The sequence below is a fragment of the Neltuma alba genome, unplaced genomic scaffold (genome assembly GCF_004799145.2).
Source record: "Neltuma alba isolate B1F8T4 unplaced genomic scaffold, ASM479914v2 tig00010296_pilon, whole genome shotgun sequence".
NCBI lineage: Eukaryota > Viridiplantae > Streptophyta > Magnoliopsida > Fabales > Fabaceae > Neltuma > Neltuma alba.
The window spans coordinates 179,135-203,795 of NW_021635213.1; the positions used below are offsets into that span (position 1 = coordinate 179,135).

Genomic DNA, 24,661 nt, shown 5'->3' on the forward strand with positions numbered 1-24,661 from the left:
AGAGTGTAACTACGAACCTGATGATGAGGGCTTGTCTTCTAATGGGATTTTTGAGATTTTTGATATGTTTGGACAATCTTCTATTGTTATAGTACCAGAAAGGAGGTTGAATTCATAACCTTCATAAATCTCTCTCAACTTTGGCAAATTCTGGAGATACAAATAATTCAGTTCAGGAAACAGCCTTTGATGATGATGAGCAGCTACTTCACCTTCGTAAGCTTCAACAACTCCCTCCAGTTGACAGCAATCCCATATATATAATTTCTTCAATGAAGCACAATGAGATGGCAGAGAATATGGGAACACCCTTCTCACTTTGTGACAACGAGATATAAAAATGGTCTCAAGTTTGGGGAAGCAAACAGTGGAAGAAGTAGACAGATTCTTAAGTGACTCTTCACAAAGTATTCTCTCCCATTCGTTGCATTCATCTACTTCAAGTTCCCTCAACTCTGGAAGGCTTGTAACAACAGCAACAGTGAACATATTTCTTAATCTTGGGCATTCCCTCAGTATAATATATTCAAGCCTATGGAGGCTCAAAATTTGTGTGGGGCCTTTCCAAATATATTCTAATTCCGGTAGATTAACTAACACTATCGAACACAATTCTAACTTTGCCACCCTCACTGTGTCATTCCCCTGCTTCTGGGAAGTAAACATATTCAATGATTAGATGAAAATTCAACATATGGACTATGTATACAGACACATGAACCACATAAATTTAATGGCACTGTAACATTAAAAAGTAAACCCCATTCATTTCACATATTTATAAAACTGTAATAAGATAAGCTCAGTAAGATGAATTTTGTTAAGTTAGACTTTTCTTATACATATTATTGATGGTCCAATGTGAAATATATAGACACACGCACACGTACACAATGGATGATATATAAATATGTATCGACGTTGATTTATTTCAAATCAAACAGTCTTGGACAAGTCATACTTTCCATGATAAAGAACCGCTCACAAAAACAAAAAATGATTCTGCAACCAAGCATTAATGGGAACATTGCTAATACTTCAAGTAATTTCCAGCTTGATTTCATGACGAGAGGACTGCTTCACAGATGTAAAATATTAAATAAAATTTGAAATGATTATTGCTTTTCATTGGAATATAGTCTTGCTACTCGTATATATCGTTTCATAGTAAACACAAATTTTCAAATAAATTTAAAAAGTAAACAAGAGGAAAGGAAAATAGGTCCTGTAAAAAGAATTTTCTCACGTCCAAAGAAAATGAGAAAATATTTCCACTGATTCATTCTTAACAAAAACAACCATGAACAAGTACTTTATGTAATAACAAAGAAGTTATTTCTCTGACGAAGCTATAAAACAAAAAATATAAACTGTTATGTTTGATAAATAATTTAAAAGACATTTATCAATTTTATCCATAAAAATCACAAATAAAAAAGAAATAGTGAGAGAAAACACTCACGTGAGGGAAGATCTCTCTCAATTTCGGCAATGACAACAAGCGTAAGCGCTTCAGTTTGAGAAGTGGTAGCCGATCCCCATATGATGCTTCTTCAGCAAGCCTCTCAAGTTGAGAACAATTTCGGATCAAAGGTTGCTGAGAGATTAAAGCATGCTAGTTAGTTTCACCAAAAAAGTTGAAAGGATAACATACAAATTTTAATAGCAATAAAAGATGCACAGTGACAAAAACCTTTTTAACGTCCACAGAAAATTTAACAAATTGGTAATTTATAGATATTATATCAACTCCAACTTATTCTAAATAAAATACAGTCCCACATAATTATTCGCTTGACAAAATAAAAAATAAAAAATAGAAAGTGTTGTTTGGAAAAATAAAATTAATTATTTGACAAAAAATTAAAATGAACTGAAGAGATTAAAATTTTTATCAAATTCATATGTGGAAAGATAAATTAAAAAATACAGCTTGCAAATAATATTTTGTAGTACTGAAAAAAGAAAAAGAAAAATTTGAGCAGTTTAATCTTTAGTATTACAATGTAAATGCTAAATAGAAATTCTATGAAAAAAGAGGTAGGTGAGCGAAAGAAAAGTTTTATCAAAATGTTTGAAATCTCTAGTGAGAACTTCTGTAGACACTAATTTATATTATGCTGGCCATTATAAGTATTTTCCGAATTGATCATTTAATGGCAAAATAAAAATAATGTACTTTTAAAATTGTGTTAACATAATCTCAACATGCGTTTTACTAGACTCAATCAATTTTTGTAATAACATGGAAAATGTGTGACCAGCAAATGTTGTAAATACTTTTTACTACATGATTATGTTAATTCTCTATTATAACAACTATATCACATTTAATAAATAATATATATCTTTTTTTTAACAAGAAGTACACATATTAAATATTTCTTGACCGACAAAGAATTATTTGAACAAAAATACTAATGTTAACTTAATTTTTAGCAGAAAAAGAAAGAGCCACAAAAAGGTATTTTCTCACATCAAAAAGAAAAGAAAAGCATGGTGCAACGCCTCACTTTTAAATATACTAATAGATCATTTTTAACGTCTGTGAATCACTAACGCCAGGTTTCTGTCCTGGGAAAAGACAGGGAATTTTTTTTTTTCCTTTAACATTGTAATCCGTTGATCAAATATTTCAAACTTTCAAATAACAGATTAGTGATCCAATATCAACCCTGCTTTCAACTCAATCTATTATCACCTAAAATAATTTCATACTATACAATCTTATAATATTATATTAAAAATAAAGCAACGCTCTTGGTTGACAGCATATACGTGCACCTGGCAATGCTCACCTCCTCCTTCTAAAGGATACAAAATAATATTTCCATAAAGCAAGTAAAGTTACTTGCCCGAATATTTTACTATACAATTTACAGAATTATAACAGATATCTCTGCTCTTCAACCAGCCCATCTTCTTCTTAAATAACCTCCTTGTCCTTCTAGCTACTAGCCTTCACTGTTCATCATAAATTGGGGGGTGAGATTCCGAAGAATCCCCGTAGTAGTAATTTCCATCAAACAAATGTGCAGATCACATAAAACATGCAAAACAAGCCAAAGTGGAACATAACCTTGCAAGCTAATGCAATTAAGCATTTATGCACAATGACAGATATAGAAGCTGAATAAATAATGTGCAAATACCTGGCGATCACTGCCCCATGTCTATTAGACAAGCTGAATAAATAATGCGCTAATAATTGGCAATCACTGCCGCGCATATAATTGGCAATCACTGCCGCACATATAATTGGCAATCACTGCCGCGCATATAATTGGCAATCACTGCCGCGCAAATAATTGGCAATCACTGTCGCGCAAATAATTGGCAATCACTGCCGCGCATATAATTGGCAATCACTGCCCCATGTTTATCAGCTGCACGTGGTCACGGCTAAAAATCCATGCAAGGAATTAAGGATTACATGTTCTCATGCTTTAGAAAAGTAATATGGCACAAACAGACATGCAGCAATCATACACAAGTGTAAGGGAGGAAAGAACTACTACCTGAACCTTCTGCTTCAAAATCAAACCTTACTTGTTTCCTTTCTCTTAGCTTCTTCGGTGGGCTTTTGCAGATATCAAAACCTATTATTTTAGTAAGGGTAGGTTAATGCTTGATCCAACATAATTTATAAATTAAATAACTCTCTTTAAATCCCAATCTCTTTCAATCTCTACCCTCACTTAATAGTTGGTCATCCTGGACAATTTTTCTTATTTAAACTATTCTCTTTGCAACGCTTCCTTCCTTATCTCAAGCCATAGTATTACTTTACTTAGTAACTAGCCATCTTGATTAAGCAATATTATTTTTATATATTACATTAACTCATAACTTATTTTAGTTTGGAAAAATACTCATTCATCATTCATAACTACTTGACCATTAATAATCTCTTTAAACTCCATACAACCTTTCAATTAAATCTAGATTAATTTTCCAGATTGAAGGACAACACTTGAAACTTAATCAATAACTTTCTAAGCCATTATCTCACTCTATATATACAAGCTTAGCACCCAAAATCGGACAAGACCCAAAGTATAGTAAATTCGAAACTCATCTTTTCCAACCCCATCACTATTAATCTATCAACTTCGAATCCTCAAACATACTTTTAATCTTTCACATTAATTCAACCTATCCTTCTTGTAAGTGAAGTTTCAAAATAGCTTTCAGATTTACTTCCATATAAAAACTTCCAGACTTTCAATTCCATTAATACTCAACCTTCCACATGCATATATATTCAATCCTTACTTCTTACATTCAAGGTTAAGCTGTTCAATTTTTTCTCAATTCTTAGCCAAGACACATACCCAAAATATATGTACGTATATATGCAACGTACGTCTTGATTTTCCTTAAACAAATTCCTAGCTTAACTTTATTTAACTTGACAGCACACGTGTATACATATTTAAGAGAGCTCACAAATCCTCTTAATCCTTTCAACAACAATAACTTGATTCTATAAACTTTCTTTAGTCAATTATAATTCCTCTTCACCATTTGCAAACCTTAAGAACATTAGGATATCTAAAACCAATCTTTAATCTTCTAGCTATCAAGCATTAGCTAAGTCTCTATTAATCATCTCTAACTTCATTTGATAGTTCTCTAACTTCTTCCTTAGTTTATAATTTCACTCTTGATTCTTTACTTTTATATTCCTCGGCCAAACACTTTAAACGTTCATTGGCATTATATTCCAATTAAATAATCACTCTTTAATAACTTCTAAGAATCTCAATTGACTTAAATCCAATATCCCTCTAACACAGCAACTATTACATTAAACCACACTCTCATTTGCACAAGGACCCTTCCCCAGTAACTCTAAAATCATTTTACATCTATACTAATGTCGAAGTCAATAGTGAAATGTTTTTACTTCAAATCTGGAAATTTTCTAGATTCAATGTCATTAACTTCCAGCTCCCATGATCAGTACACAAGCACTCGAATATGTGTGTGTGTGTGTGTCACACTTCATTCTTATCCTTCAACCTGAACCAACAGAACCTATATAGATATATATATATATATATATATATATAAGAGCAAGAGACAGCAAGTTTGGATCAATTTTGAGCACTGCACTTCTTCTCTATCGAGCCCGATACCCTTGATAAACCGAACAACAAAGTTCAGTCTCACAAAATCATCATTCTATTGCTTCTAAGCATGACTTATACATCCTTTATCTGTAATTTAATCATTTTAAGTTCTTTCCTAGCATTCAAAAATATCAAACAGCCACTGCTCCTTTATTTTATAGCACACATCTTTCTCATCAAACTCTACACTTTACAACCCAGAACAGGGAGATTAGTTTCGAAAATCACAGAACAACTCCACTCCTAATAGCATCATATTAACATTCCTATAACCCAAGGACTGAGATTTATTATCTGATTACCAAGGAATAACGAAGCCACAACCATAAATATAAAAATCTCTGTTTCGGCTATCACAAAACAGAGCCACCCTTCACTTGCAGCAACAATTAATCGATATAGAATCAACATGCAAGTTAAAAATCATACTCCATTATCATCAACAAGCATTACGCTTTCATCATCATCAAGTTTCAGCCTTCATCGGAAGTTTCTCTCACTAGAACTCAAACTTCTCTCATCATCAACACTCCAGCCAGTCACCAATCCCAGAAAACAAAAATGGGAGGAGGTTTAGGAGGCTCACCTTAACCGATCAATCGGTTTGCATGTATGGTTAGGGTCTCCGATCACTTCGCCGGCCACTCACTCTCTCTTCCGTCTTCCTCTCGTTTTCTCTGATCTCTCTCTCCGTTCTCTCAAGCATCAAACGAAAAATGAGAAGAGAAAGGAAGGCTGGTGGCTTTTAAGGGCACGTGAAATGTCCATTATGCCCTTCACTTAATTTGTCATTTCTAATTCTATCCTTCCTTTAAATTCTGAAATTATAATATGAACCCAGAAATTAATCCACAATATTTTATATGGATCTTCCTCATCCATTTGATTACTTGATTCATAAAATAATTACTCTAAGAATTTCAGGTCAAAAATCAACTCCCAACTATTTTTCTTGAATTTTCCAAGAAAATAGCTCCTAATTTCAGAAATTAATCCTTAATCCATTTAAGGATTTTATGCCTCAAATAAATTCTCTACATCATAAGATAATTTCCCTAAAATTTTCTAGTTAATTAGAAACCTCTAAGTATTTTTCCATAATTTTCAGAGAAAATAAACCATTTTTCTCTTAAAATTATCTATTAAAATTATTTAAGCCATTTTTGGGAAATACCTTTTCCAAAATGTCTCTAAACCCTAAAAATCATTATTCCATAATTTTCCCCCTTTATTTGGCAAATAAATAATTTTAATAAATTTTTCTCTTTTCTACTCATCCTAAATCATAAAATTCGGGGTGTTACACATGGCGAAAAAATTTGAAAGGGAAAAATACTTCTCTTAAAGTATGTGTAGTTTTTTCCGGTCCAAAAAAAAAAAAGTATGTGTAGTTTTTATATAATGCATCAACACTAATTTATTTTTGAATAAAAATAACTTTGAATAAGTACCTCTCACAATAAATACCTAATGGCAAAAGCAATATGAAAAAGTCATTTACTTGACCAAAATGCAGAATACGAAATGTAAAATGTTACTGCCTCTGACAAATAAAAGTTGTTATTTAAAAAAAAAGAAAAAGGAAATAATATTTTATTATTATGAAAATAAGGAAAATTCAGAAAATAGTTTCATCGCGCAGCCTGAATATATAGCCAAGAAATTTAATAATAAAAAGAGGTTTATACAGGTATAATAAAGTGAAGTCAAAATAAAATAATTACTGTAGAAGTTATGTTTAATGATTATACAAATATATATATATTATACGATAGCAAACAAAAAATTTTCAAATAAAAGGGAGATGTAAATTGAACATGGCTACTTTAGCAAATGCGTCAACATATATATATGGATTATTATTATTTCTAATATGCAATGATTCAAGAGAGACATTGCAGATTTGCTGGTCAGAGAGAGAGAGAGAGAGAGAGATTGCGGATGAGACTTACCTGTGGATGATCTTGCATATCACCAATAAGCCCCTCAAATTCATAGCAACTGTCTATGTATATGTACTCTAGTGAAGGACAATGAGATGCTAGAGAATAAGATAACAACCATGTCATTTTGTTGCAATAAGATATCTCAATCTCCTTAAGTTTGGGGAAGCAAATATTAGAAGAAGAGAGGTTTTTGAGTGATTCTTCACAAAATATTCCCTCCCATTCCTCGCAATCATCTACTTCAAGTCTTCTCAACTCTGGAAGGCTTGCAACAATAGCAAGAGTGAAGATATTTTTTAATTTTGGGCATCTCCCCAATGAAACATTTTCAAGTCTATGAAGGCTCACAATTTGGGTGGGACCCTTCCAAATATATTCCAATTCTGGTAGACCACCTAATTTTAATTCACTCAACTCTAAATCCAATTTTAGAGGTTCTTGTGCCTTAATAGATTCTTCATCATCTTCTACTCTTTCTCTGACTTGGATTTCCAATATACCTTTCTTTCTTCCACTGCTTTCAATTTGTAGACTTTTCAACCTGAGAAAAAGGATCAAGGATTGCTGATTTTGCAACTGATTGAAGTTTTTTGCAATAACACCCACATAAGCACTGTCAGTTTCCTTTCCCTGTAAATGTATTAAAATTAAAATTATGAAATGGACTGATTATAACAACTTGCGTTTTACTCTAACTAGATTGGAGATTAAACCCAGCAAATTTCTTATACAATATATTAATTATTGCCAACTATTGTTAGTAAATAATCCTTTCTAACAAGTAGGCAAATTTATATAGTAACAATCAGGACTTTTTTTATTACCAACACTTGAAATGAAAATATAAAAATTTTAACAGCAACAAAAGAGGAACGGTAAGAGAGATCTTTTTAAACATCAAAAGAAAATTTAAGAATAACGTTTATCTTAAAATGTGGTGTCCTAAATAATTATTTTATTGACAAAATATAAAACCTAAATATAAAACCTTTTAGACGTCAAAAGAAAATCTAAGAAAAATATTTCTATTTCTTTTCTTCTTTTGCTAGCAAAGCAAAACACTTCTCTTAAAATATACTCATTCAGTCCTAAATATAAAACCTATTTTATAATGTAATTTATACTACAAAACAGATCTTATACTTAAGACCGGAAAAGTAGTATGTAATTCATAGATATTGTATCAACTTCAACATATTTTAAATAAACCAATCCTAAATAATTAATTCATTGACGAAAATACAAAAAAAAAAAAGTATTGTTCAGGAAAATGGATTAATTATTTGACCAAAAAAATAAAACGAACAAAAGAGATTTAAGTTTTTATCAAATTATGCGTGGAAAGAAATAGCAAATGCAGTTTGTAAATAATATCTTGTAATACTAAAAAAAAAATTAGTAATTAAATCTACAAAAATTACTCTTTTGGTCCCATAGTTTTAACTCAATATAAAACTTGGAACCTAGACTTTTATTCATTATTCCTACTCAGTCTTCAAACATCCCTTTAATCTTTAGTATGTATCATAAATGCTAAATGCAAAGGTTTTTTTTTTTTTTTGGACCATGAAATGCAAAGATTTAGAACTTCATGATAAGCACATTGTTAGATAATTAAAAATCCTTAAATAAAAAATGAAATGACACTAATTTATAATATATTAGCCTATCCAATTCCTTTCCACAAATAATATATAGATGGTGATAGAAATTGTAATTTACAAAAATTATTTTTTTTATAACAAACAACACCTTGACCATGATTCTGAAATTAAAATAAATTGCTTTCACGCATTTTTTAAATCGTGATACCATGTATAATCTCAAAATATGTGTTTTTGAATTGGAATATACTTGTTGCTACGTGACATTTAATTAATGACATGTATAGATGGACATATTATATATTTTCTCACATCCATGGAAAAGCATGGCAGAAAAATCCAAACGATTAAAAAAAGATATCATTTATGTTAAAGTATGTGTAATTCATGGATAATACAACAACTCAAATTTATTATAAATACGTGATGCCAAAAACAATATATAATACATTTCCTTGACGAAAGTACAAAATTAAAAAAAAAATAAAGTGTTGCATTTGGCAAAGTAAAAGTAGTAAGTTGAAAATAAGAATTAATAAGAAAAATACAAAGCTTGAAAAGCAATAGTATTTTGTTATCTTGAAAATAACGAAAACCCAAAAAATAGTTTTATCGCGTAGCCTCAATGTAGAGCTCAGAAAATTTCATAATGAGAAGAGGCTTATATAGTTACAATGAACTCAAGTCAAGAATAAAATGACTATCATCTCTTACTAAGAATATTCTTTTTTAATAATCATATAAATACATATTATAAAAAAGGGCCACAATAAAAAGGTATTTTGTTCACATCCAAAGAAAGATTGGTGAAAAGAATTCAAAGGAAAAACTATTTCTCTAAAAGTATGTATAATTTTTAGATATTGCATCAACACTAATATATTTGTAAATAAAATAATTAAACTTTGAACAAGCGCTTCCCACAATAAATACCTAACGGCAAAAACAATATGAAAGGTCATTCCAAATAAAAAAAGAAAAAGAAAAAGTCATTTCGTAGACCAAAATACAAAATAAGAAATATAAAATGTTGCAACTGACAAATAGAAGTCATTATTTGACAAAATAAATTAATAAGCAAACGCAAAGCCTTAAAAAGCAGTAATATTTTATTATCATGAAAATAAGGAAAACTCAATATTTTCGTCGTGGAGCATAGATAAAGAGCTAAGAAAATTTAATAGTAAAAAGATATTGATATAGTTAAAACTACTCCTTCGGTTGTAATGGGCCTTATATTTAGAACTTGATGAATATTTTTTCTTTTACAACAAACAACGCCTTCAACTTCATTCTAAAATTGAACTAAATTGACTTCACGTATTTTTAATTTACAAAAACTATATTTTACAACTTGTGATTGGATTCATTCATCATGATTACGTCAATAATTATACCTAGAAACATGTGTAAGTAACAAATACAAAGAAATGAGGTACAAATTTGTCCTTGAAGTACATGGTTAGGAGGTATGGGTATCTTAAAGTTTTTTAAGTCTCAATATCACCCTCAAAATTACAAAAACATAGCAATGTTGGCCTAACCATTATTCCAGTTAATTTTGACAGTTAGTTTGACCAGATTGCTTATGTGGCATGCCATGTCATCAGTCTTTCCTCTCTTCCACTTCACCCTCCATCTCATCATCCTTTTTTTTTTTTTTTGAGTGAAAACATCTCATCATCTTCATCATCTATATTGGCACCATTATCATCTCCCTCTCTCCCCCTCACCCACAACATGCTCGTCAGATCTATTTGAGACCCTGAGTACTCTCCTCCTTTGCTACTCGAAACAACTCCCACCGCCTCAAGTATCACAACGGCAATTCCAAACCTCCCCTTATCAAAACGCAAGCTTATCCCATGATGTGGAAGAGAGGAAGAGAGGGAGGATGAGTTGTCATACCATATGGCACCCCACATAAGCAATCTGGTCAAATTAACTGTCAAAATTAATTGGGATAACATTCAGGGTAATATTCTTATGTTTTTGTTTGGGGTGAGATTGAGATTTCAGAAGCTTCTGGACACCAATGGCTTCTAGCCATATACCGATCAAATTTGCACTTTATCCCTATCACACACACACACACACACACACACATATATATATGTTCGCTTCTTGATTATATTCAACATGTTTTATGATAACTATATGACATTTAATGAACGATAGATAAGTAGACATATTGTATATTTCATGATCAACACAACTTATTTGGCCAAAAACTGAAATGTAAACCTACAATTTTTTCAAGACAAAAAGAGGCACAGTTAAAAGTTTTTTCCCCCCCAACATCCATTGAAAAGCATGGCAGAAAAATACAAAGGAAAAAACATTTCAGTTACCTGATGACGAAAACAATATCAAAAAGTCATTTCCTTGACCAAGATACAAAATATATAAAAAAATAAAGTGTCGGATTTGGCAAGGTAAAAGTAATAATTTTTTTAAAAAAATTAATTAGAAAAATACAAAGCTTGAAAAGCAATAATATTTTATTATCTTAAAGATAAAGAAAACTCAAAAAAGTAGTTTTTATCTATAGCAGCTCAAAAAATTTCATAATAAGAATTTTACACAGTTACAGTGAACTCGAGTCAAAAATAAAATGACTATACCTCTTATTAAGAACGCAGTTTTTAACAATTCTATAAATACATTATACGATTGTAAACAAGGCTATTTTTTAAATTACAAAAAAAAAAATAGAGGCCAAGTAAACAAAAAGAAAGATAATATTACTATTGTTTGTTATTGAGAATTTTTTTATACTTGTTTATATTATTCGGTAATAAGCACAATTTTTTCAAATTAAAAGAAAATGTAAAAATGGCCACCTTCAATTTTTTTTTAAATAAATAGTATGGTAGAGTGAACTAAAAGTAAAAAGAATTGTCACAAAAAAAAAGTAAAAAGAATCACCTAAAAATGTGTGAAATTATTAGCAGTTGAATGAATTCTGGTTTTTTCCCCAGCCTGTATGTACTTTTCACAATATATGGATGGAGTTAGAAATTGTATAGCACGTTTCCTTGACAGAGAAGCAAAAATAACTAGGGAGATAAAACAGAGGCATTGATTGAACGTTTGAGAAAAGGATATCAAATTCATCTATCAAAAGAAAACCAACAAATGCAATTTAAAAATTAAATGAAAAGATAAACTTTTTTATTAATTTAGAACTAGTTTCAGACCTTTTGATGGGATTAAGTGGAAAGTTGTCTTAAAAGGCTGAGATTATTGATTAAGACATAAGCAAACCATCCCTACATTGTTGCTGAAATTTTCGAACATCAAGAACTCATTTTTATGTGTGACAATGTGTCATCTTTGTAGCTCAATGCACTCATAAACACCATATTCTCATCACCGGCCATAGTGGCTTTGATCGTGGTGGTGTTCCTTGACAACACGCTCGAGGTTGAAAAGTCAAAGAAAGATAGAGGGATGACATGGTGGGCAAAGTTCAGAAAATTTAAAGGAGATAGCAGAAATGAAGAGTTCTATACTTTGCCATTCAATCTCAACAGGTTCTTCCCACCTACTTGATATTCATGAGAATGAGAAGCACAAATACATAAATCTTTAAGTCATGCCAAATATGATGAGTAATATTTTTCTTCACAATTATCCCTCGATTTTTTTTAACTTGGTCCCACTTAGGATTACAAAGCATTTGGATTCATGCTCTGTAGATTCAATAAAGAGAACATTTGTGTTTCTAGCTTTAGTACCTTTTCAAAAACTCTCAAGACTATTTCTAATTTGTAGTTACATTCTTTTATGGAACTTTCTTCAAATGTATCAATCCATGAATGTAAAGAATCCTAATTTCTTATATATGTTTGCCAAAGTATACTTTATTAGATGAATAAAAAGGGGCGAAAATAGAGACCTATCAGCAAGACTTCGGTTTATAATAAGTGGACTATGAATGATATTTTTATTTTTAAATTAAACACAAGGAAGCTTTGTCATATTCTTTTTATGGTTATCACTTATCACTGTTTCTTGTAGAGGCCAGATATAATTTAATTCTTTTTTTTTAAAACATAAATTCTATTTTATTTACAGTTGTCAAATTGATGGATTGTATTATAAAGTTTCACTTGAAATGCTTTATACACATTAACATTACTTTATCCTTTTGATTATGAAGCAAGTGTGGAGAGCTTATGGGCGAGACCTTCAAAACTTATTTGTCTACAATTTAGAAGTATGTTATCCTTTTTGCTATTTGAAAAACCTTTTTTGTGATGATTTTTTTTTCAATATAAATGGATATACAAGATTGTTTTTTTTAAAAATAATAACAACTATATTGCGAGATTGAAATAAAGAATAACATAAGAAATCATTGATACAATATTTGAAATAAAATAAGTTGTGCACACAAGGGCCACACAATTATTGTATTTTGTGTGCAATCTTGAATGTAGTTACATAGTTTCAACAGACTCAAATAAAATACAACTTCAAAGTAAAGGTATGTCTAAATTTTTAAGCTTCTTTTTTTTTTTTAAGTTTTTGTGAAATTTTCAGCACACTGATACAAATCCAACATATTTTCACACACAACTTAGTAAAACACAAATGCAGATAAAGAAACCATTGGAAGATCCAAAGCTCATCATCAGCCCTTCATTATCTCACTTTCCAATTTGATCTCCAAGGCTGACCCAAAAAACAAAACAATTAATTAGCAGCTTAATCAAAATGGAACATATAGACAAAATAAAAATTAATAACCTTGTTTATTCTTCACAATCTTCGAGACGGTCCTTAGATAATGTGTATTAAATTAGAGCTAACTATTTATAATGATGAGAAATAATGTATTAAGAATGTGTAAATTGTGGAAATTAATTATTTTTGAGTTCCATATAGTTATTCAACTTCTAATATTACCATAACATGTCACTTATTTAATACGAGTACATTATTATGATTTTGATATGATGAAAAATTTTGGGAGTGATTGCAATTTCTGAATAAAAAAATTAGAGCGATGTATGTGTGGGTGTTAAGATAGAATTTTTTTTCTCGTAATAAAAGACCCTTTTTTTTCCATATAAAATAGAAATTGTAATGCACAAAATTTTTTCATTGATTAAATATGATAATAGTTTGAAAGAAAAAGTGTAGCTACGAACCTGATGATGAGGGTTTGTCTTCTAATGGGATTTTTGAGATTTTTGATATGTTTGGACAATCTTTGATTGTTATAGTACCAGAAAGGAGGTTGAATTCATAACCTTCATAAATCTCTCTCAACTTTGGCAAATCACTGAGCTTCAAATAATTCAGTTTAGGAAACAGCCTTTGATGATGAGCAGCTACTTCACCTTCATAAGCTTCAACAACCCCCTCCAGTTCATAGCAATTCTCTATAGTTATTCTCTTCAATGAAGGACAATGAGATGCCAGAGAATATGAGAACACCCTTCTCACTTTGTGGCAATTAATTATTTTAATGATTTCAAGTTTGGGGAAGCAAACAGTGGAAGTAGTAGACAGATTCTTAAGTGACTCTTCACAAAATATTCCCTCCCATTCATTGCATCTTCTTACATCAAGTTCCCTCAACTTTCGAAGGCTTGTAACAACAGCAACAGTGAACATATTTCTTAATCTTGGGCATTTCCTCAGTGCAATATATTCAAGTCTATGGAAGCTCAAAATTTGTGTGGGATCTTTCCAAATATATTCTAATTCCGGTAGATCTCCTAACTGTACAGCACACAATTCTGACTTTACCACCCTCACTGTGTCATTGTCGTGTTTCTGTGAAGTAAATATATTCAATGATTAGATGAAAATTCAACATATGGACTATGTATACACACACATGAACCACATAAATTTAATGGCAATGTAACATTAAAAAGTGAACCCCATTCATTTCACATATTTATAAAACTGTAATAAGATAAGCTCAGTAAGATGAATTTTATTAAGTTAGACTTTTCTTATACATATTATTGATGGTCCAATGTGAAATATATATATAGACACACACACGTACACAATGTATGAGGTATAAATATGCATCAACGTTGATTTATTTCAAATCAAATAGTCTTGGACAAGTCATACTTTCCATGATAAAGAACCGCTCACAAAAACAAAAAATGATTCTGCAACCGAGCATTAATGGGAACATTGCTAATACTTCAAGTAATTTTCAGCATGATTTCATGACAAGAAGACTGCTTTATAGACGCAAAATATCAAATAAAATTTGAAATGATTATTGCTTTTCATTAGAATATAGTCTTGCTATTCATATATATCGTTTCATAGTAAACACAAATGTTCAAATAAATTTAAAAAGTAAACAAGAGGAAAGGAAAATAGGTCCTGTAAAAAGAATTTTTTTCACGTCCAAAGAAAATGAGAAAATATTTCCACTGATTCATTCTTAACAAAAACAACCATGAACAAGTACTTTCTGTAATAACAAAGAAGTTATTTCTCCGACGAAGCTATAAAATGAAAAATATAAAGTGTTATGTTTGATAAATAATTTAAAAGACATTTATCAATTTTATCCATAAAAAATCACAAATAAAAAAGAAATAGTGAGAGAAAACACTCACGTGAGGGAAGATCTCTCTCAATTTCGGCAATGACAACAAGCGTAAGCGCTTCAGTTTGAGAAGTGGTAGCCGATCCCCATATGATGCTTCTTCAGCAAGCCTCTCAAGTTCAGAACAATTTCGGATCAAAGGTTGCTGAGAGATTAAAGCATGCTAGTTAGTTTCGTACAAAAGCTGAAAGGAAAACATACAAATTTTAACAGTAATAAAAGATGCACACTGACAAAGACCTTTTTAGCGTCCACAGAAAATTTAACAAATATTGTGTATATATACATAATTTGTAGATATTATATCAGCTCCAACTTATTCTAAATGAGATACAATTCCATATAATTATTTGCTTGACGAAATAAAAAATAAAAATCAGAAAGTGTTGTTTGGAAAAACAAAATTAATTATTTGACAAAAAAATTAAAATGAACTAAAGAGATTAAATTTTTTATCAAATTCATATGTGGAAAGATAAATTAAAAAATGCAGCTTGCAAATAATATTTTGTAACACTGAAAAAAGAAAAAGAAAAATTTGAGCAGTTTAATCTTTAGTATTATAATGTAAATGCTAAATAAAAATTCTATGAAAAAGAGGTAGGTGAGCGAAAGAAAAATTTTATCAAAATATTTGAAATCTTGGGTGAGAACTTCTGCGGACACTAATTTATATTATGTTTAGCCATTATAAGTATTTTCCGAATTGATCATTTAATGGCAAAATGAAAAACATGCTTTTAAAATTGTGTTAACATAATCTCGACATGCGTTTTACCAGACTCAATCAATCTTTATAGTAACATGGAAAATGTGTGATTGGCAAATGTTGTATATACTCTTTACTACATGATTATGTTAATTCTCTATTATAACAACCATATCACATTTAATAAATAAAATATATATTTTAGCAAGAAGTACACATATTAAATATTTCTTGACTGACAAGAACTATTTGAACAAAAATTATAATGTTAACTTAATTTTTAGCAGAAAAAGAAAGAGCCACAAAAAGGTATTTTTTCACATCAACAAGTAAAGAAAAGCATGGCGAAAAATTTTGAAAGCGAAAAATATTTCTCTTAAAGTATGTGTAGTTTTTAGATAATGCATCAACACTAATTTATTTTTGAATAAAAATAACTTTGAACAAGCACTTCCCACAATAAATACCTAATAGCAAAAACAATATGAAAAAGTCATTTCCTTGACCAAAATGCAGAATAAGCAATATAAAATGCTACTGCATGTGACAAATAAAAGTCATTATTTTAAAAAAATTAATAAGAAAAAGGCAAAGCTCAAAAAGGAAATAATATTTTATTATTATGAAAATAAGGAAAACTCAGAAAATAGTTTCATCATGCAGCCTGAATATATAGCCCAGAAAATTTAATAATAAAAAGAGGTTTATGCAGGTATAATAAAGTGAAGTCAAAAATAAAATAATTACTGTAGAAGTTATGTTTAATGATTATACAAATATATATATATATTATACGATAGCAAACAAAAAATTTTCAAATAAAAGGGAGATGTAAATTGAACACGGCTACTTTAGCAAATGCGTCAACATATATATATGGATTATTATTATTTCTAATATGCAATTATTCAAGAGAGACATTGCGGATTTGCTGGTCAAAAAAAAAAAAGAGAAAAGAGAGAGACATTGCGGATGAGACTTACCTGTGGATGATCTTGCATATCATGAAGTAGTGGATCCCCATGTGCAGCTTCTTCATCAATGAGCCTCTCAAATTCAGAGCAATGGTCTATGGATATAATCTCTAGTGAAGGACAATGAGATGCAAGAGAATAAGATAACAACCATCTCACTCTGCTGCAATCATATATGTCAATCTGCTTAAGTTTGGGGAAGCAAATATTAGAAGAAGAGAGGTTTTTGAGTGATTCTTCACAAAATATTCCCTCCCATTCCTCACAGCAATATACTTCAAGTGTTCTCAACTCTGGAAGGCTTGCAACAATAGCTAGAGTGAAGATACTTTTTAGTTTTGGGCAGTTCCACAACAAAACATTTTCAAGTCTATGGAGGCTCACAATTTGGGTGGGGCCCTTCCAAATATATTCCAATTCTGGTAGATCATCTAATTTTAATTCACTCATCTCTGAATCCAGCTTTAGAGGTTCTTGGGCTTTAATAGATTCTTCATCATCTTCTACTCTTCCTCTGACTTGGATTTCCAATATACCTTTCTTTTTTCCACTCCTTTTAATTTGTAGACTTTTCAACCTTAGAAAAAGTATCAAGGATTGCTCATTTTGCAACTGATTGAATCTTTTTGCTGTAACGCCCACATAAGCACTGTCAGTTTCCTTTCCCTGTAAATGTATTAAAATTAAAATTATGAAATGGACTGATTATAACAACTTGCGTTCTACTCTAACTAGATTGGGCATTAAAACCAACAAGTTTCTTATATAATATATTAATTATTGCCAACTATTGTTAGTAAATAATCCTTTCTAACAAGTAGGCAAATTTATAAAACCTATTTTATAATGTAATTTATACTACAAAATATTTCTATTTCTTTTCTTCTTTTGCCAGCAAAGCAAAACACTTCTCTTAAAATATACTCATTCAGTCCTAAATATAAAACCTATTTTATAATGTAATTTATACTACAAAATAGATCTTATACTTAAGACCGGAAAAGTAGTATGTAATTCATAGATATTGTATCAACTTCAACATATTTTAAATAAACCGATTGACGAAAATACAAAACAAAAAAATATAAAGTATTGTTCGGGAAAATGAGATTAATTATTTGACCAAAAAAATAAAATGAACAAAAGAGATTTAAGTTTTTATCAAATTATGCGTGGAAAGAAATAGCAAATGCAGTTTGTAAATAATATCTTGTAATACTAAAAAAAAATTAGTAATTAAATCTACAAAATTACTCTTTTGGTCCCATAGTTTTAACTCAATGTAAAACTTGGACCCTAGACTTTTATTCATTATTCCTACTCAGCCTTTAATCATCCCTTTAATCTTTAGTATGTATCATAAATGCTAAATGCAAAGGTTTTCTTTATTTGGACCATGAAATGCAAAGATTTAGAACTTCACGATAAGCACATTGTTATATAATTAAAAATCCTTAAATAAAAAATGAAATGACACTATTTTATAATATATTAGCCTATCCAATTCCTTTCCACAAATAATATATAGATGGTGATAGAAATTGTAATTTACAAAAATTACTTTTTTTTAATAACAAACAACACCTTGATCATATTCTGAAATTAAAATAAATTGCTTTCACGCATTTTTTAAATCGTGATGCCATATATAATCTCAAAACATGTGTTTTTAAATTGGAATATACTTGTTGCTACATGATTATATTCAACCTCTATATGACATTTAATTAATGACATGTATAAATAGACCTATTATATATTTTCTCACATCCATGGAAAAGCATGGCAGAAAAATCCAAACGATTAAAAAAAGATATCATTTATGTTAAAGTATGTGTAATTCATGGATAATACAACAACTCAAATTTATTATAAATACGTAATGCCAAAAACAATATATAATACATTTCCTTGACGAAAGTACAAAATAAAAAAAATATAAAGTGTTCCATTTGGCAAAGTAAAAGTAGTAAGTTGAAAATAAGAATTAATAAGAAAAATACAAATCTTGAAAAGCAATAGTATTTTGTTATCTTGAAAATAACAAAAACCCAAAAAATAGTTTTATCGTGTAGCCTCAATGTAGAGCTCAGAAAATTTCATAATAAGAAGAGGAGGCTTATATAGTTACAATGAACTCAAGTCAAGAATAAAATGACTATCATCTCTTACTAAGAATATTCTTTTTTAATAATTATATAAATACATATTATAAAAAAGGGCCACAATAAAAGGGTATTTTGTTCACATCTAAAGAAAAGATTGGTGAAAAGAATTCAAAGGAAAAACTATTTCTCTAAAAGTATGTATAATTTTTAGATATTGCATCAACACTAATATATCTGTAAATAAAATAATTAAACTTTGAACAAGCGCTTCCCACAATAAATACCTAACGGCAAAAACAATATGAAAAAGTCATTCCAAATTAAAAAAGAAAAAGAAAAAGTCATTTCGTAGACCAAAATACAAAATAAGAAATATAAAACGTTGCAACTGACAAATAGAAGTCATCATTTGACAAAATAAATTAATAAGCAAATGCAAAGCATTAAAAAGCAGTAATATTTTATTATCATGAAAATAAGGAAAACTCAATATTTTCATCGTGGAGCATAGATAAAGAGCTAAGAAAATTTAATAATAAAAAGAGATTGATATAGTTAAAACTACTCCTTCAGTTCTAATGGGTCTTATATTTAAAACTTGATAAATATGTTTTCTTTTACAACAAACAACACCTTCAACTTATTCTAAAATTGAACTAAATTGACTTCACGTATTTTTAATTTAGAAAAACTATATTTTACAACTTGTGATTGGATTCATTCATCATGATTACGTCAATACTTATACCTAGAAACATGTGTAAGTAACAAATACAAAGAAATAAGGTACAAATTTGTCCTTGAAGTATATGGTTAGGAGGTATGGGTATTGAAAGTTTTTTAAGTCTCAATATCACCCTCAAAATTACAAAAACGTAGCAATGTTGGCCTAACCATTATTCCAGTTAATTTTGACAGTTAGTTTGACCAGATTGCTTATGTGGCATGCCATGTCATCAGTCTTTCTTCTCTTCCACTTCACCCTCCATCTCATCATCCTTTTTTTTTTTTTTGAGTGAAAACATCTCATCATCTTCATCTATATTGGCACCATTATCATCTCCCTCTCCCCTCCCCCCACCCACAACATGCTCGTCAGATCTATTTGAGACCCTGAGTACTCTCCTCCTTTGCTACTCGAGACAACTCCCACCGCCTCAAGTATCACAACCCCGATTCCAAACCTCCCCTTATCAAAACGCAAGCTTATCCCATGATGTGGAAGAGAGGAAGAGAGGGACGATGAGTTGTCATACCATATGGCACCCCACATAAGCAATCTGGTCAAATTAACTGTCAAAATTAATTGGGATAACATTCAGGGTAATATTCTTATGTTTTTGTTTGGGGTGAGATTGAGATTTCAGAAGCTTCTGGACACCAATGGCTTCTAGCCATATACCGATCAAATTTGCACTTTATCCCTATCGTGTGCGCGCGCGCGCGCGCGCTACTTGATTATATTCAACATGTATTATGATAACTATATGACATTTAATGAACGATAGATAAGTAGACATATTGTATATTTCATGATCAACACAAATTATTTGGCCAAATACTGAAATGTAAACTTACAATTTTTTCAAGACAAAAAGAGGCAGAGTTAAAAAGTCCCCCCCCCCCAACATCCATTGAAAAGCATGGCAGAAAAATACAAAGGAAAAAACATTTCAGTTACCTGATGACGAAAACAACATCCATTGAACAGTGTCGGATTTGGCAAGGTAAAAGTGATAGTTTTTTTAAAAAAATTAATTAGAAAAATACAAATCTTGAAAAGCAATAATATTTTATTATCTTAAAGATAAAGAAAACTCAAAAAAGTAGTTTTTATCTATAGCAGCTCAAAAAATTTCATAATAAGAATTTTACACAGTTACAGTGAACTCGAGTCAAAAATAAAATGACTATACTTCTTATTAAGAACGCAGTTTTTAACACTTATATAAATACATTATACGATTGTAAACAAGGCTATTTTTAAATTACAAAAAAAAAATAGAGGCCAAGTAAACAAAAAGAAAGATAATATTACTATTGTTTGTTATTGAGAATTTTTTTATACTTGTTTATATTATTCGGTAAGAAGCACAATTTTTTCAAATTAAAAGAAAATGTAAAAATGGCCATCTTCAATTTTTTTAAAAATAAATAGTATGGTAGAGTGAACTAAAAGTAAAAAGAATTTTCACCAAAAAAAAAAGTAAAAAAAATCACCTAAAAATGTGTGAAATTATTAGCAGTTGAATGAATTCTGGTTTTTTTCCCCAGCCTGTATGTACTTTTCACAATATATGGATGGAGTTAGAAATTGTATAGCACGTTTACTGGACAAAGAAGTGAAATTAACTGGAGAGATGAAACAGAGGCATTGATTGAACGTAAGTTGAGAAAAGGATATCAAATTCATCTATCAAAAGAAAACCAACAAATGCAGTTTGAAAATTAAATGAAAAGATAAACCTTTTTCAGCAAATGCATGAACACGGATTATTATTTCTAATATGCAATGATTCAAGAAGAATTTCGCGAATAATACTTACATGTGGATGACAGTATTGCATGTCATGAAGTGATGGATCCCCATGTGCAGCTTCTTCATCAATGAGCCTCTCAAGCTTAAAGCAATCGGTTATAATTATCTTCTCCAAGGAAGGACAATGAGAAGCCAAAGAATAACAGAATAACCATTTCACTTTGTCGCAACCCTCAATCTCAAGTTTCCTCAACTTTGGCAAGCTCGTAACCATGGCATGGGGGAAGATGCACGTTCTCAACTCAGGACAACTTTGTATCGACAGCTCTTGTAACATGGGGAGAGAGTAGCTGATAGATGAAGCTCGAAACACCTGTTCAAGACTATTCATTTCAAACAATCGTAAAGTGATCAAGTCTAAGAACATTTGTTGTGTTTGAAGAGTGTTCATATCAGAGTTCTCAATGATGAATCTTCTCTCTTGACAGAATGATACCACGAGGTGCTTTATCCTAAAATTTATATCTTTATGATCCCACGAACAATTATCTAACCAAAGGTGGTTTGCACGAAAAATGAGATCCTTCATTGACGAAGTCAGGGCAAAGATTCTGAAGCCTTGTATGCATAAAGCTCTTAATGCTTCATCACAACTATCCAAATATTCTTGGAAAGAGTTGCCCATATATTCATCAATCATTCTGCATGTGGAATCATAGATGACATACCTCTTCAACCTTGAAAGAGAGAAATTCTCAGGGATGACAGATTTCTTCTCCCAGAAGTATAATTCTTCAAGCTGCTCACATCTTCCAATTACTTCTAAAGGGCTTTTCTCAATTTCACAACCAAATATATCCAAGAGTTTCAGCATTTTCATGTCTGCAATTTCAGCAGGTAATTCATTAAATAAAGAACCACGCAAATCAAGAATCTCCAATCCTTTGAGTTCACCCAAAAAAGAGATGTCACCCAATTGTTTCCCTCTAAGACATAATGTTTGAAGATTTGTTAACAATACAATTGATTGTGGGATTGAGCAAAAAGTTGATGACCAAAATCCCCATCGAAAGCCATCTTCTATGAGTGCCAACACTTTAAGTGTTCTTATTCCTCCAATATCTTCAATGAAACCATTAGGTTGAAGTAGCAAAATCTCAAGTGATGGACAACGCAATTCATTAGAGACCTTGAAATTCTCATCCAAATTCCACAGTGAGAGTGCCTTCGTATCATTTCCTCTTTGACAGTTGCTTACCAGCATGTTCGAAATTGAATGGCTATCCACCAAAACTTCTTGATGTTGCTTCTTCGCAATCCGTAAGGCTACATCTCGAACCACATCATGCAATTTTACACATTCCTGCTTATTGGTATCCATTAACAAACAAGAATCTAACAATGTCTCAATATTCGCTACAACCCTATTCCTTGCATCCCCTATTGTATAAATATCGTCACCAAGCTTTAAAGTCCCTTTGCCAAAACGAATTAAATCCTCTTTATGGATTTCATGATCCTCAGGGAACATAGAACACAATATGAAGAGCGACTTGGCTAGTGAACTCGGCAAATTATCATAACTTACTTCAAGAATTGCATAAAGGGTCTTCAAATCATCTTCAATATCCAATGATAGGGGATGTTGTAGCCTCCTTAGTGTTGACTTCCACGCTTGAATACTCTTTCCTTTTAATGTGCTTCCAACTATCACAATCGCAATAGGCAAACCTTTACACTCATCAACAATTTGCCTTCCAATGCTATCAAACTCATTCATTGAGACGTTGGTTGTTTTAACACGCATCTTGAACAATGCCCATGACTCTTCCTTCGTTAAGAGAGACAATTCCATAATACTTTCACAATCCATAGAAACACATACATCACGAAGACGAGTGGTCAACAATACACAACAACCTTCATTTAATGGAATTCCAATTTCTTCAAGACATAGTTCGCTCCACACATCATCCAGGATTATAAGAATCTTCTTATTTTTCAATCCCTCTGACAGCCTTTGTGCTCTATTAAGTTGAGTTGCCTCTTGAAATGGCAAGCCTATTTGCTCTGCTGTTTCTTGTTGAATGTTCAGAATATTTGGGGGCTTAGAAACGACTACCGTGATGACCTTGTCAAAAAGCTTCAACTCATCCACTTTCTTGCTCACTTGCTTTGCCAAAGTTGTTTTGCCTGAGCCCCCTATACCATATAGTCCCACCATCTTGTTTTTGCCATTTATAATTGCCTCCAAAAGACGATCATAAATTGATTTCCTTGAGTCAAAATCCATAAACCCTTTGGAAGAGAAGTATTTAATGCCAGGAAGTTGGGTCAGTTGGGAAAATGGCTCAAAGTTGGAATTTTGTTTGAGATCTATCATGCGCTTAGCCTTATTTTCCATTTGCTTTGCTAAAGAATATCTTAGTGATACATTAAAACACTTGTTTCGTCCTCCTTCAAACTCTTGTTGCAGCTTTTGCACCTCTTCTAGGATTGCATTCACATCATCCAACCACGTCTTCACGGATGTCATTATTTCTTCAGTTTTTCGATCAGCTTCTTCCTTGCGCTTTTTCACGTCTTCTAGTTTCGTCTCCAGCTCTTGTTTTGCTTTCTCGAAGTCTTCATTAACTTGCTTAAAGCAGAACAAATATGCAGCTCCATGTGAAATCGGACCCACCAAGTATTCTGCAACCTTTGACACGATTGAGATCACAATCTCTGCCATTTACTGCATTCATAATTAATGTAGTAAGCAATCATCCCTAACACAAGTCAATGGTACAAGCATGTAGCGTTCAACCAAGTTCAGTTTTGATCTGTTCTTTATGGCATGACTAATTAGTAATATAGTCATATAACCGAACTTTAAAAAAAATATGTGTGTGTGTAAAATGCTTGGACCCCACACTTATTAAATCATAATATAAAACTCGACTATTTCAATAACAACGTCATTTCTTCTGATCTTTTCTAAATGTAAGCATTGGAACACAATGCGCTACATTTCGTTTTAATAGGACAACTAAAGCTTAAATAATCATATCAATAAATTTTATTTATTTAAATTAAAAAGTTATAAAATTTTTAAATAGAACAATATAAAAA

General features: G+C 30.8%; 1 protein-coding gene across 1 annotated transcript; it reads right to left on the reverse strand.

The window, feature by feature from the left end:
• Positions 1-9: 9 nt before the first annotated feature.
• LOC114755633 (uncharacterized) lies at positions 10-24,281 on the reverse strand. Its single transcript, XM_028944503.1, has 9 exons — positions 21,618-24,281; positions 16,973-17,629; positions 15,291-15,425; positions 14,191-14,475; positions 13,845-14,091; positions 10,419-10,630; positions 7,088-7,711; positions 1,463-1,597; positions 10-651 (listed from the first exon to the last, which is right to left on the reverse strand). The coding sequence occupies exons 1-9, from the start codon at positions 24,279-24,281 to the stop codon at positions 10-12; spliced, it is 5,601 nt and encodes a 1,866-aa protein (XP_028800336.1).
• Positions 24,282-24,661: the final 380 nt, after the last annotated feature.

Excerpts from the sequence above, each read along its gene's own strand:
- LOC114755633 (XM_028944503.1), bottom strand. The coding sequence starts at position 24,281 with ATGGCAGAGATTGTGATCTCAATCGTGTCAAAGGTTGCAGAATACTTG. Across the intron at positions 17,630-21,617 it reads TGCAATACTGTCATCCACAT|GGAAAGGAAACTGACAGTGC; the intron begins GTAAGTATTATT and ends ATACATTTACAG. Across the intron at positions 10,631-13,844 it reads AGACAAACCCTCATCATCAG|TTAATTTGACCAGATTGCTT; the intron begins GTTCGTAGCTAC and ends TAATTTTGACAG.